The 14,524-nt window shown below is 40.2% G+C and overlaps 1 protein-coding gene across 1 annotated transcript; it reads left to right on the top strand.

Annotated features, from left to right (window-relative positions):
• Positions 1-3,649: 3,649 nt before the first annotated feature.
• Positions 3,650-12,617, top strand: LOC121876821. Its single transcript, XM_042382256.1, has 3 exons — positions 3,650-3,737; positions 7,102-7,220; positions 9,170-12,617. The coding sequence occupies exons 1-3, from the start codon at positions 3,710-3,712 to the stop codon at positions 10,631-10,633; spliced, it is 1,611 nt and encodes a 536-aa protein (XP_042238190.1). The 5' UTR covers positions 3,650-3,709; the 3' UTR covers positions 10,634-12,617.
• Positions 12,618-14,524: the final 1,907 nt, after the last annotated feature.

Here is a 14,524-nt window from a genome sequence, read left to right as displayed (position 1 = left end):
GATTTATGGTATTATAAAAATAAAGTACTAATAAACACAAATGTGAACTTAGGTGTACATACAACTTATGTACTCTCACGTTAAAGCTATAGATTTATAAGGTTTAGGAGATTTTCGGACATACGAAATGCTGCATTAGTTTAAAAAAATGTGTATTAACAAAATATTAAAGTCTTCCTTGACCTAAATTATTGAGATTATTATTATATTATAACGTATTTCGATAACACATAATAAAAAATTAATTAAACCCAGATATTGGTATGCATGTCGCTGTACATACGGGGAGAAAAATCCAACATGGTGCAACCTACTTCCTGTTTCTGACCTCGACCGTAATATTCCTTAATAATAGATAAATATTTCCTAATTACCTCCTCAATTAAAGATTATCCTTTACATTTTATCATAAATACAGTTAATACGTCACCTCATATTAATAATAAATGGTTGAATGATAGATAAATATGATAACTGCAGCCAAGGTTCACTTTAACCCTTTGCTCGAAAATAAACTCAAAGCTTCAATATTAAATTTCAATAATTTTACACTTTACATTTTTGGGTACATAGAGTTCTTATTACATAACAAATATTTTGATATATACTCAGTATTAATAAGAGTATACAGTATACCACTATTTGATGAGAGTAGTCATAGCAATCGAATTAATTCATGAAAATTTCCCCGAACCAGTGAATATTACAGAAAACGACACGATCTTCAGCTTTAAGGGAGAAACTATGTTATAATAGGCGATACAGTGTGTGTGTGTGTGTGTGTGTGGTAGGAGGAAGAGTATGTGGTATTAAAGAACAGTACGTGTGGTAGGAGGAACAGTGTGGTAGAAGGAACATTACGTGGTAGGAGGAACAGTATGTGATGGGAACATTATGCGGTAGGAACAACCAACATCATGTAGGAACAACATCACGTGGTAGGAACAAACATCAATGGTAGTAAATCTTAGGCATCAATTAGCCCTTCAACATCTACACATTCACTAACGCTAAATTATGTTATTTTTTACCAAGTGTTAAGGATATGTGTCGAGGCAACACCTAATACGATTATTAATAAAAAAAAATCGAACTTCCACGACTAATTTAAGCCCATTTGATTGCTTTAAACGCACACACACACACACACACACACACACACACACAGGGGGTGGCAACTCGCGTGCCTCACTATAATATGTCCTAGGTTCAATCTCCATCCAGGGACAAATGTGAGAAGGGTGTTTTTATCCAGCGGCTATTTCTCAGTTGACGTGACTATTTCTTAATTGACGGAATCTATTTCTCATTTAATGATGGGGTCATTTTTCAATTAACGGTATTATTTTCCAATTAATGTGGTTATTTTTTTTTCAATTGAAGGGCTATTTTACAATTGCTGTGGCTAATTTTCAATCTATGGAGATTATTTTACAGTTGACGGCTGGTTGACGGGGCTATTTTAAATTGACGTGCCTGTCTTTTGATTGACAAGACTATTTGTTCTTAATAACTTGGCTATACAGCACCTCAATTGGCGGAGACACGGAACTTTTTTTTAAATTAAAGGGGATGAGGGTCTATTTTTCAACTGAGGACGGGACTAGGGGCTATTTTTCAACTGAGGACGGGACTAGGGGCTATTTTTCAACTGAGGACGGGACTAGGGCTATTTTTCAACTGAGGACGGGACTAGGGGCTATTTTTCAACTGAGGACGGGACTAGGGGCTATTTTTCAACTGAGGACGGGACTAGGGGCTATTTTTCAACTGAGGACGGGACTAGGGGCTATTTTTCAACTGAGGACGGGACTAGGGCTATTTTTCAACTGAGGACGGGACTAGGGGCTATTTTTCAACTGAGGACGGGACTAGGGGCTATTTTTCAACTGAGGACGGGACTAGGGGCTATTTTTCCAATCACGGTCTAGTTTTTCATAAGAGATAATCACGAGATAGTAAATGAAGATCACACCTGGTCTGGTCTAGTCAGGTGTGTGAAGGATTAATAGTTAAGCCCCACGTTAAATCCGATTATACAGTTTATTACACTGGTCTACAAAAAAATTTTTTTTTTCTGGCATGAAACCTTTTAACTGTTTTTTACTAACTTTAAGGTGCTGAATCCAAATCTGATCTCAGATTTGCTCCATCACGTAACGTGCCAGAATTTACTGAGCTACCAGAGATTGAGGATATAGACCGGAATTCACCTGTTTCTACTGATGAAGATGAAGAGACTGATCTTTTCAAGCCATCTGGTGAAGATTGTGAAAAGCCAACGTTGTTTACTCAGTCAGAATTGAATGATCTGGTCAGAGATCTAAATTTGCCAATACAGTCTGCTGAATTGTTAGCTTCCAGGCTTCAAGAGAAACGACTCTAAAAACCTGGCACTTGGATAATTATCCAAGTCATGTCTGAATCCTGTGGGAAGCTACATCTGCGTCGCACCCGCACGTTTTGCATGTTTACACAAGTAGTCAGGTGTACAGTATATGTACAGTTAGATACAGTACACAGAGTGAGATATATCTACAATGTACAGTATATAGTTAAATGCATGCATACACATATACGTTCATTATCGGACATTTTATATATATATATATATCCTAATTAAAACTGCTAACCTTACCTAAACTAACATTAAAGCTGTTAATTGTGTTAACCTAACCTACCCTTACCTAACAACAGCCTAATTAAAACTTTGCTAACCTAGTCTAACCTAACTAACCTAACCTCACGCAATCTAACCGTAACTGCACCTAACCTACTCTAAACGTAACTTATCATAATCTAACTTACTAAGTTTAACCTAACCTACGCTTACTCCAATATACTCTTATCCCAACAAAAGATTAATCTAACCCAACCAAATCACCAGTTTTAAGTTTGAAAATTTAGATTCGGAATTTGTTGGGCATTACGAGTCGTTATTTATTTATTTTTTTAAGTTTGAAACAAAATTAATTAGTTATAACCTGAAATAAACATTAATAAAGGTATATTGTATTAGGTCTTACAATCCCTGGCGTTAAATGTGATACTTCTATGGTTGTGGTAACTGCATGAGGCTTCCATATACAGTAGGTTACCGACCCCTTAGAGGCTTAAAGGACTCTCCATCATACGTTACGTTGGTCTGATGAGTCTCACGTCTCTCTATTCACCTACTAAATTTCATAAGAGTTCATTTTAAATTAGAGGATTTTATATTATTTTTTTAAGACTACGTAAAACGAAAGACACCTGACCACCATTCTCGTTGTCCGCAAGATCTATCAAGAGGAAAATAATAATAACTCTCTTACAATATCGCTCACAGTTTATTTCACTTACTGTATAGATTAACCACCCTAACCTAACCTCATCTCCTCAAATAGTGTTTGGGTGGTTAATCGTTAGGTGAAATAAACTCGAGTGGATATTCTTCAGGTGATCCAGCAATTAGACTAGGATAACCAATAAAACGGCCATCAGATGCTTGTTTCCAATTACTGACCGATATACTGTAATTATGGCAATATGCTAATACCTACATTGTCACTGGCAGGAAGGGTTAGGTGTATCTCATATGTAACACGCGGAACCTGGCCACCCTGCAGTGGTTTATATAGCATATACAGTATATATATACAGCGAGTCACCCTTGCAACATCAGTGTGTGAGGGACTGTCGTGAATGAAAGTGCGTGGACGCTGCCGGGATGGATCACTTCAATACTCACCAACTCAGTTAGTACATTTAATGTTTTTTATTTATAAATTATTATTGTTATTTTATATGCATTCTATAACTCATGGAAGGTTTGTTCGTGTGAGGGCTGTATAGTGGAACGCCAAAAAGGAGTTTTCCTTTAATTTCTTCATTTTTGTTCTCAGGAGAATCTCTAACCTAACGTAGACTTAATTTAACTTAGCTTAACCTAGCCCAACCTAACCTAACTCAGTCTGGTTTTGGTAACTTTCCATCCTGAAAAATAAGACGATGTGATATGATTATGTATCGTGTTGACCGTTGGTCGAGTGTGTGTGTGTGTGTGTGCTGCAGATAGTGCAGGTATACAATGTCAGGGGCGGATCCAGGGGGTGGGGTCCCCCAAGTCCCCCAGCTAAGTGGGTTCGCTGTGCTCGCCATGTTCCCCCACCCACAACTTCTTGGACCCTCCCTTTTGATATTCCTGGACCCGCCCCTGAATGTACATAGATAGTGCAGATAGACAGTATATGTAAAAAAACAATGTACAGTCCCCTTCACTATAGTGCGTTTACATGGGCTTGTCAGATTTTGTGCAGTTGTGGCAGACCTGTTTGTTTAATTCAACAAAAGACATCTCGCAATAATAAACACTGGAATCAAATTAAAACAATATTAAAATAAATATCTTAAAGATAATAATTTGTGGAACGTTTATATGACGAGTATATGTAAGCGCACTAGTGAAGGGGACTGTACAGTACATGGACAAGTATACAGGGATAAACAGTGTACATATAGAAAGCGCAAGTATACACACAATACAAACAGTTGAGTTGACTGTGTGTGTGTGTGTGTGTAAGATAAGTCATATTATTATATCTTCTTAAAATTCTCATTAACATCTCACAAAGGAGTATTTATTTATTTATTTATTTTTATTTTATTAAGAATTTTTTGTTAAGTGATCTGAAAACTGAACATCACCTGAAGACGCAAACACTATTTACTGGTTATGTACTTACTGTAGTACTGTATATAAATTACTAAACCCTTTAAAATAGATGACTACCCTCGGAGTACAAAAATTATCGTACTCGAGTGAATAGATTATAATCTATTCACTCAGAGGTATCGTAAAAAATAATCTACTTTCGGTGATCATGAACTTTGACCTTGACCTGAAAATACAGTAAAATATATACAGTATACTCAATATTGTTCATCCATGAAGCTTGATCAGGTTTGCCCGAGATATACTTCATTATATTACTGAGGATGGTGCGGAAACAGGCAGACAATGTTACTCCGGCCCGCACACACACCTTTGTTGACGAGGTGATAAACTTGACACGGATGTTATTAGTTTGCTCTAGTTCAATGATGGCATCTAGGGTGTGTTGGGCGGCAGGGGGTTGAGAGGCATTTGAGCCTCGCTAGCGCAGAAGTGCTATTACATTCTCGCTTGCCCTATGATCTCCTCCTACAGGTCCCCAGTTGTTACCAACACCTCGTCCCTCCTTGACCAAATATCCCTCCTCCTATAGACGGGCCTGCCTCGCTTTGCCATAAACAGATGAATTGTATAAGGAATCCCCCTCTCCACAGTCATCTTCTCACTATGTATGTAACTTGCTAACAAAATCTAGGATTCTTCAGACACTTGCGTCCTCAATGCATAAGTCACGAAGGCAAGTATGATTAACTCCGCATGTTTCCCTGATAGGCGCTGTAAACACTTTTGCGCTTCGCCTTGCACAGGGATCATGTGTATAGTGACCGGTAGTATAAGGCACCATTCATCAGGGGAACGGCAGTGAGTTACTGTCGCTCTTTGTGAATGAAGTTGTTGGTCATGTCAGTAATTGAGAGTCATGCATACAGCTGTTGTTGGTGGTGTTGTTCTCTTGCTGGATCACCTGAAGATTAGGCACCCCAGCTTATTTCAACTGATGACTAAATATCCAAATTTTAACCTTACTCACGCGTAAGGGTGTTTAATTAGGTGATTTAAGCTGGAGCGCCTAATCTCCAGGTGATCCGTCTTAACAATCATAAGATCAGGTGGTAGACAGCATGGCGTGATAACGGGTCCTCCCACCCTGCCTGCCATCACGTAGTGTCTGTCCAGTTGTGAAGTAAACTACGGGATGTCTAAAAATAAAATACATGTACACACTGCCTTACAGATTGTCGTGGAGGTCGTGTGAGTGGTTGTATTAAAACAACATTATCCTCATTAGTGGAAGCCCTCGCACATCAACAAGTGAGAACAATGTTGCCGATGTACTGCAAACATTCACACGATCTCCACGACATTTTTAAGACGGTGCATATACATTTTTATGAGACACCCTGTACGTCTATCTCAATCACTGCATGACGCTTCACATCTCGTAATACAGTAATACTGTATCTAAGTCATGCACGACCCTCAAAAGCATATTATACATCCAAGAAAACTAATTCCGCTTTAAAGCTAGATCAATCAATCCTAATTAACTCGAGGTCGTGAGTTGGGGGGGGGTGGCCGGTGCTCCCCCCGGCGTTTCACCCAAGCAACCGCCACAATACCTCATACTCTGCCAAAACTCCCTCCCACTGAGTATACTTCCATTGGTACTTAGTCCGTTGCTGGTGAATTTTTTTTTATTTGTATCACGTGAAAATTCGCCGCCTCAATTTATTTAACAACCCTAAAGGTAACGAAACCTAACTTAATCTAACCTAATGCTAACCTAATTCAACCTAACCCGATATAATTTAACCTAACGCAAACCTAAACTAACCTAATTCAACCTAACCTAACGCTACCCTAACCCCTTCAGATGGCATGAGGTGATGATATAACCTCAGGGGGGTGTAATCTTCATGTGATCTTTATTTCATATTATCTTACTCCTGTTACACACAATCAACGGTAATCATGACAGTGTAGGTGTGTTTGCCCTCCCCCCCACCCCCCGACTCACGCCGTTCCTCACACAGATTACAGATAAGTAACCCTGGATAATGCTGCTCTCGTGTACTATTCTGAAGGTCAAGTGCCGGACACACCTTGTACAGGGGGTATACCTAATTGAAAAAAAATGATTTATGATATATACAGGTATGGTTGTGTTGTGACTGGCTGACTGACCAACTGTAGTTATTCCTGTGATCTATGTATTGGTAAATCATTATGTTGTTTATTGGTGAGATTCCCTCCTAGATACTGTAGTAAGTTCTCATTGACCTGCCTTACCATTACTAACGTTATCTTCCCTCCCCACCAACCAGTCAACTGTGTATACGCGAATATTATATATTACTGTATGTAAGCAATGACAAAGTTCGTATATGATAATAATAATAATAATAATAATAATAATAATAATAATAATAATAATAATGTGTCAACAGGCTGGGAGACAGTGGCGCCACGCAAACACCCTCGGAGCTTGAGTGATCTGGCTCTGTCTCAAGTGACCAACGCTCTCACCATCGCTCTCACCACCTCACCTCTCACTCCAATACCACAGGTGAGACACAGAAAGGGATAGGAGAGAACAGAGACTGTAGGAGATTGAGTAAAAGAGAGAGAGATGAATTTGTTAAGTGTTTGCGTTCTGGTTATAAAGGTGTAAAAGTGTGTTTTCTTACTGGGTGACAACCTGAGTTTAGGGTAACAAGAACAAGTAATGAGGATTTTTTTTTACGGGAATTAGCCCACCCGGGCACAGGTCACTGACCCACATCGGGGCCTGGGGGAGAAAATGTAATAATTATTCATCGTAAATAAAATTTATAATAATAAGTAAAATAAAATAATAATGATTACAATAATAATAACACTAATAATAATAATAATAATAATAATAATAATAATAATAATAATAATAAAGAACGATAAAGAAATAAAAAAAATCAATAGTGAGAAATGCAATATGTATGTTGTGTTGTCAAGTAAGAGAAACAATTGAGACCCTGCAATTGTGTGTAAATGAGGCAGAAAGTCAGATCAGAAACCTGGGACTTGGTCACAATTTTCGTGGTGCCATATGGCAGCAGGGTCTACCATTAGACAACACATTATGCTTCCAATATCTTCCTAGGCGGTAGTACCTCCCTGTTTGGTAGCTGCCTACTACCTACTAAGGAGTATGGCAGATAGTTGCGTTTATACAGTAGAAAGTAAAAAGCTCAATTATTGATTCTAACTCCTTTCGTTATCATATTACAAGGTTTAATCACACAGCTATTGGATTGACATGTTGTAACGTCCAGTTCAGAGTAGCGACATGTTCCCAGCAATAGTAACAGCATCCTGTACACGCTCTCATAAGCCCTCCTCGCCCGCCTGATCGCACAATGAAGCGATCTAGTGGAGCCCAGATTCTTTCTACTCCTACTGTATTTCAGTTTCATCACTTTTTCTTCAACCCCTAATAATCTTCTTTCACCTCATAACTCATGACTCCGCCGCCGCCGATCGCACAAGCGGCACGATACCTGTACAGTCACGCCAAGCTCCCGGATCGAATCACACGTGGAGGAAACATTTCTTGCCTTCATAGTAATTTATTTTAATTACCATATTCAGGGGATCGGATTTAGTAAGGTCATTTACCACTTAATATCGCGTCCATTAGGTGTATGACGATCAGCACAATATAATATTTCTTTGCATAACGACCAAATGTCCGATTCAATCTCTAATCAACCCAGCTTTCAACCACCCTTCTTGTTTACGTAACCACAATATTGACCTCATCAACCCAACCATCATCACATCAATTTCTTCTCCTTTCCTAAATTTCATGTTAATTTATCTTTATATTATATATATATATATATATATATATATATATATATATATATATATATATATATATATATATGACGACAAGTCAACTTTTTAAAGTCAGTATACAGGCTGTAGGGGGTGGAGCCTGGAGGGAAGGCTGCGTGTCTGGCCTGGTCACTTGGGGATTATAAATTCCAAGGATACGTAAGTCACAATATTAGCTCTATATTAATGAAGCAGATTATCAATGACAAGATATTGATGGTCACTGTAATTGAACTTCGTATCCAACTTAATTTAAATATTTATAAGGATATACCTGACGTAAAGGTGATATGTATAATTTGGACCCAACAGGCGGTTGGCGTTTAGCTCAACTGACATACACTGAGCGACCTCCACAGAAAACAAAATTGAAGACAAAACTATACGAGGGAAATGTAAAGTAGATTAATGGAATAAAATATAAATAAACCTGGTATACATAAATTGCAGAGGTGAAGGACCCAGACTTAACCTTGGGTGGTGAGCTTCTCTGTTGTATCAGAGCGCGCCAGTGTAGGTGAGGTGTGGGGACAGTACCCCTCCATACACACTACTATATCTCATACTTGTTATTCATACAGTGCTGGTGTTGTCATCAGTGTTTCAGTTTCTTTATATCCTCATGTGTATGTGTTGCAGGAGCTGAGTGAGGTGTGTGTGGCAGTGAACACCATGTTGCCGCTAGAGCTGAGGACGGCAGTGGTGCAGGAGGTGGTGGAGACACAGGTCATTCACGATCACATCACCCTCGTCAGAACACTCCTCCTACACCTTCAGGTGGACGTGCAGCACCTCTCCCTCGTCACCGACAGCACGGGTCCCTGGCTACACCTCGGCCAAGACTACAGCACACACTTACTCGAACAATTAGATCCAACAACCAAGTTCAATCTCAACTCTCTCCACCTGGACGGGGTAACTATGGCGCCCGGAGTCCTTGCTGAGATAATTCACCGTTCTCCTCATCTAAAATCCATCCATGTTGCTGGTGATGAGACAGCTTCAGAAGTTCTATCTTACATTAAGAAGAATCCCCGGGGGCTACACTCGCTGCACCTCGACAATTGTAACGTGACAGACCTGGACGTGGTGCACGCCTTAGTCAAGAGTTACAAGGACGCCAACTCGTGGCTGGACATCGGTGGTGGTGATGACAACCTGGACACATCCTGCCCTCCACTGTGTCACTTGATAATCCAGTCTCCGCTGGTTACCCTGTGTGGTGCTGTGGTGCTGTTACACTCACTGCGTAACCTCCGCAACTTGCAGTACAGTTACTGGAATTCCTCACTGTGTAATCTTTTTGTGTACTTGAAGCAACAGTCATCAAGCGCTGCACCTTTTAGCCTCACGTCCCTCTCTCTATGGCAGGTGACTGACAGGGCTCTCGAGACCCTGAGCCTGTGTCCTTATCTGCAGCACCTCATGATGGAGTGTACTGACCCCTCCCTTACCTCCATGTCTACCCTCACTCACCTCTCACATCTCACTTCCCTCACTCTCAGACTCGTCCCCGAGAATCTAATCGTCGCTGCCGTCCAAGCTATCGGCAAGAACCTCCTCATGTTAGAAGTCGAATTCGAAGAATGTGCTCGGACCTCAGTGTCGTGGGAGACTGTGGAGGAGATTCAGACCCATTGTTCGAGGCTGCAGCGACTAGAGTTACACCATGTCATCATCACCGCCGACCCGAGCAACTTCTTGTTTCTTCCTTCTCGCCCGAGATCCATATTTACAGAACTGGCGCAGATGAACCTCTCCGGCGTAGTGATCCAGCCCGTCCTCTTGGGTCGGCTGCTGTGCGACAACGTAGCGCTGGAAACTCTGGTGCTGGATGTAAATCATGATGCTCTCACCGACGCGTGTCTGGCTACGCTCTTGAAGAACAACAAGTTAAGCTTCCTGAACTACATCTACCTGAGTGGCGGGTTGTTGTCTGTGTCGACCATCAACTCGCTGCTCTCCCTGCCGGGGCTGGTCAGACTATCGCTCCACCTACCACGTTTCCCCTTCATCCCAGCGCCCACCTTCAGATGCCTGCAGTACCGCCTCCTAAAGGGAAACTATCAGTGCATCCTCGAGAACGCAACTAAGAGTGATTGATTTTGATGTCTCGTTTAGCGTTCATAATAACATTTTTGTCACCAAGAAAGGGGTCTGTTGTTTTCCAACCACTTGCTTTTTTATACACAACACCACATCTTTCTTACGCTGAGGAAGCCACGAACGTCTCTCGCTGTCCGATACATAAATCGAGAACGGAAAGAGCTATCACTTAACACTTGGTTCACACAATCGCCATAACAACCCTAACTATCATTATGTTGTAGTGTTAGAGTAATATCAAGGTCACAGCTTTAAAAACTTTCCAACTGAAATGTTTTGACACCTCGAGTGCAGTCCAGCTTACTTTTCTGTTGTGACCCAGCCTGACCCAAGAGAGTTCCCCCAATAAGGTCAGCTGGTTACCACAGGAAGGCAGACACCCAGGTTAGGGCAGCTCCACACGGGAATCAATAACTGGGCCACAAAATACAGATATAAGTTGTACAAACAGTGACGAATTGTTAATCTTTAAAAAGATATCTTGTAGGTGAGCCTCCACAGTACACAACGTTATGTACAGAAGGACTGTCACTCCTACGGGATATACAAACTGCGGCACTTATAGTTTAAGCCTAACCTAACCCACCCTAACCTAACCTGAACTTCCCCTAACTTAATCTAATCCAACCAAACCTTAACCTATCCCAACCTTTACTTAATTAGATATCTGGCTTAATCTAACCTAACGTAACTCAGGCTGCAGTTACTTAACAGCCATTTGGTTCATTAATTGGACAACAGAAAATTAAAATGGAATGTTTACATCCACCTCCTAAACACGTAAATTTTATACGTAGTGGGAAAATTATCCTCATACTGCTTGAAGGACGAGGTCATATATCTATTTTTTTTTAACAAAGAACTCAACAAAATGTGCTGTTAAACTTTGGCAAAGAATACAAACACGTATGCAGTACTTACCATTCATCGAAGAACTTCCTCTAGAAATATGTCAGGTGCTGAATTGGCAAGTGGGGCCCCAAACCCAGCCAGTCATGTCTTAAACCACAAATATGATAGGGGTAGCTTGTGACCATTTGGGACCGATGCTCTTTGACCTGTCTCGATCTGCTTGCTGTCACATCCAAGCCATTGTCGTGCGAGGACTGATTGCTAACATGTCCATTGTTGGCATATAGAATCACAAACTGTATATATATTTATTCATATCTCCATACCTTTCCGTGAATAAATAAGTACTATAACTATTTTTACACAAATTTTCCCACTTATTTTACGTTTGTCAAGTGAAATACACAATGGAGACGTCTACGTCGAGGTAACGAGCTATTTTTATTAAACATTAAATCACTGTGAAATATTGGATAGGATTCTCAAATATAAATTTCTAATTTTTCTGTGCATTGGGATGAGTCAATGAATTTGGAGTAAAGATATTCGCAGTTTTACGTTTTTCATTCCCTTTTACGGACATAGCCTCTGGCCCGAACCATTTTACTAATCCTAAACTAAATATTTGCTAACCTACCTGTGACTTAGCTAATAAAACCTACCCCTAGCTAACCAACTTATCCACCCCTAACCCTACCCAAAATCGGGATTTTGCTTAGATAATCGAATCCAGGTCCAGATCACAACAATTAATTTCTGCCCAGTTTTGTCGTCATTAAGTTACCTAGTTAAACTTGAAAATATTTAAGTACAAACAATTCATATCCCATACCTAAAGTGTGCTCACAAAAATTCGCGCCTTCAAGTTTAGTGAACACCTGTCTACGAAATGTGTATGGCAAACACCAATACTCCAGCCTCTATACGGATTATATTAAACAATGGGGTGGTGATAAATGTTCCCTTATAATTATGGTCTCCACTGTACAATACTTCATTTAATTGAATATTGAACATTAAACTGCCCATGTCTATTTTTTGTTTTTGTATACCGAGTATATGTATTTAAGGCTACTATGTAACTGTATATTTGTTAAATATTTGGAAATAAAGTTAATAACCTCATTAACTAATCGATTATTACCAGCTGTAGCCTGTATCCCCCCCACCTCGTAAATAGGGTATTACAGTTTCACCCCCAATTGGATTAGAGTAGTAAAAACATCTGGAACAGCCTGCCCGAGGTAGTTGTGACTTCACCAACCATAAATGCTCTCAAAAATAGATTGGTTAAGTCATAGGGGAGACTTACAATACTATGTGACTATCACAAAGCAAACAGGGAGGTACTACCACCTGGGAAGATATTGGAAGCATAATGTGGTGTCTAATGGTAGACCCTGCTGCGACGATGGCACCACCCGTCTTTCTGCCTCATTTACACACAATTGCAGGGTCTCAATTGTTTCTCTTACTATTGACAACACAACATACATACTGTCGTTTCTCACTATTGATTGATTTGGGTCGGTGACCTTTGCCCGGGTGAGCTAATCCCAGAGTATTTAAAAAAAAAAAATCCTTAGATCAGTTGGAAATTTACCTCAAGTACAATATAGCCACTTAACTTTACAAAAGGCTCTAGCAATCAACAGATTGATTGCCGAGAGCTGTTCCTCGTACGATAATCCCAACAGCCCTTTAAACTGTAAACATGTAATCGTAATATGTAGTCACGATGAACACTTATATTGACGCAGTCAACTACCAGAATAAAAACACTTTCTCCAAACATCTACCGTTGGCCCGACGGACTAGCAAGCAGCAGGGTTTCTAGTTACGAGAAATGGACAACGATTTGGTGTGGGATCTTTGCTGGCCGGATTAGTGCTGAAATAAGCTTCATATAATTTCTAGTGAAAATTAAAATAGGTCAGGAAACAACGTAAAATGTAACAAACGGCTCAGATTTCTATCTATCCATCAGTTTAAAGTACTGTACTATCATTCACGGCCTTGACCAGCCAGCCACCGCCGCCACCACGTTTAAATAAACTTCATGACGCACTCACGTCTTCTCTTCAGCTGTTTAACTGTAGCACAAGCCTGCAAAGCCACAACTGTATTAATGATATCCATGGAGTACCTCGTCTAGACCGTTTTCTTTCCCTTGCTCAGAAGCGCGAACAAAACATCCGTGCGATACAGTACGTGTGTTTTACTGGCCGGACCGTGTTGACCAAAACGTTTGGAGGGTAAGTGACTACTAGTGAACCGCCACCTTTACTCTCCTTAAAAACCCAGCAAAATACTGTACTCGGATTCTATAAGGCCTTGCACGATGGCGTTTCTGCAGACCGTAGACACTCGACATTAAGATTTTCCTTTGTACAATAGACAACGATTATACCAGGTTATACTGTATTCACTAGCTATAAAACCATAAGTGAAATGTTCTATTGTACAAGTCACTTCACTTGCCATGACCCATTCCCACAGCTTCATGCATGTTGACATTGATCACGGACAGCTTTCCAACATTCTACAACTCGCCCTTCCACTATCCATCTGTTGTATATTAAACATCTCAGACCCTAACTGCCTTTTATTAAACCGGAGTACTCATATCGGCTGCCTGACATTGGCCAGCTATCCACCCTTACATTATCGTGCAGATCCAAATTTACTTACAAAAGTATCCAGCATTTAAATAACCAATGTTTAAACCACTTTCATAGCTTGTGCCTCTTGCCTTCTTTCCATATATACGTACTTATTGCATGTCTTAAAATTCAGTTCCAAAGATATGCATTTCATCCAACACCCACCGTCACTTTATATTCAGTATCCTCTGCAAGCACATTACGTGTCATCACCTGTGACCCCCCCCCACCCCAAAATGGTTTGACTAAAACTCAAGTGGCAGCAAGCTGGGCACAATACTATCACGAGTAACAGCCCTGAATAACTTATCCACTATAATGCTATGTAGCAAGTTCGACCATTACTTGTCCTAAACTTTGTATATTACTAGGA

Source organism: Homarus americanus, unplaced genomic scaffold, assembly GCF_018991925.1.
Source record: "Homarus americanus isolate GMGI-L3 unplaced genomic scaffold, GMGI_Hamer_2.0 scaffold50281, whole genome shotgun sequence".
In the NCBI taxonomy this organism is placed as follows: domain Eukaryota; kingdom Metazoa; phylum Arthropoda; class Malacostraca; order Decapoda; family Nephropidae; genus Homarus; species Homarus americanus.
The sequence above is the reverse complement of the archived record's forward strand: the minus strand, read 5'-3'. Positions and strand labels throughout refer to the sequence as shown.

Coding starts and splice junctions, on each gene's coding strand:
- LOC121876821 (XM_042382256.1), top strand. CDS start 3,710: ATGGATCACTTCAATACTCACCAACTCA. Junction 3,738..7,101: donor CTTCAATACTCACCAACTCA/GTTAGTACATTT, acceptor ATGTGTCAACAG/GCTGGGAGACAGTGGCGCCA. Junction 7,221..9,169: donor CTCTCACTCCAATACCACAG/GTGAGACACAGA, acceptor TATGTGTTGCAG/GAGCTGAGTGAGGTGTGTGT.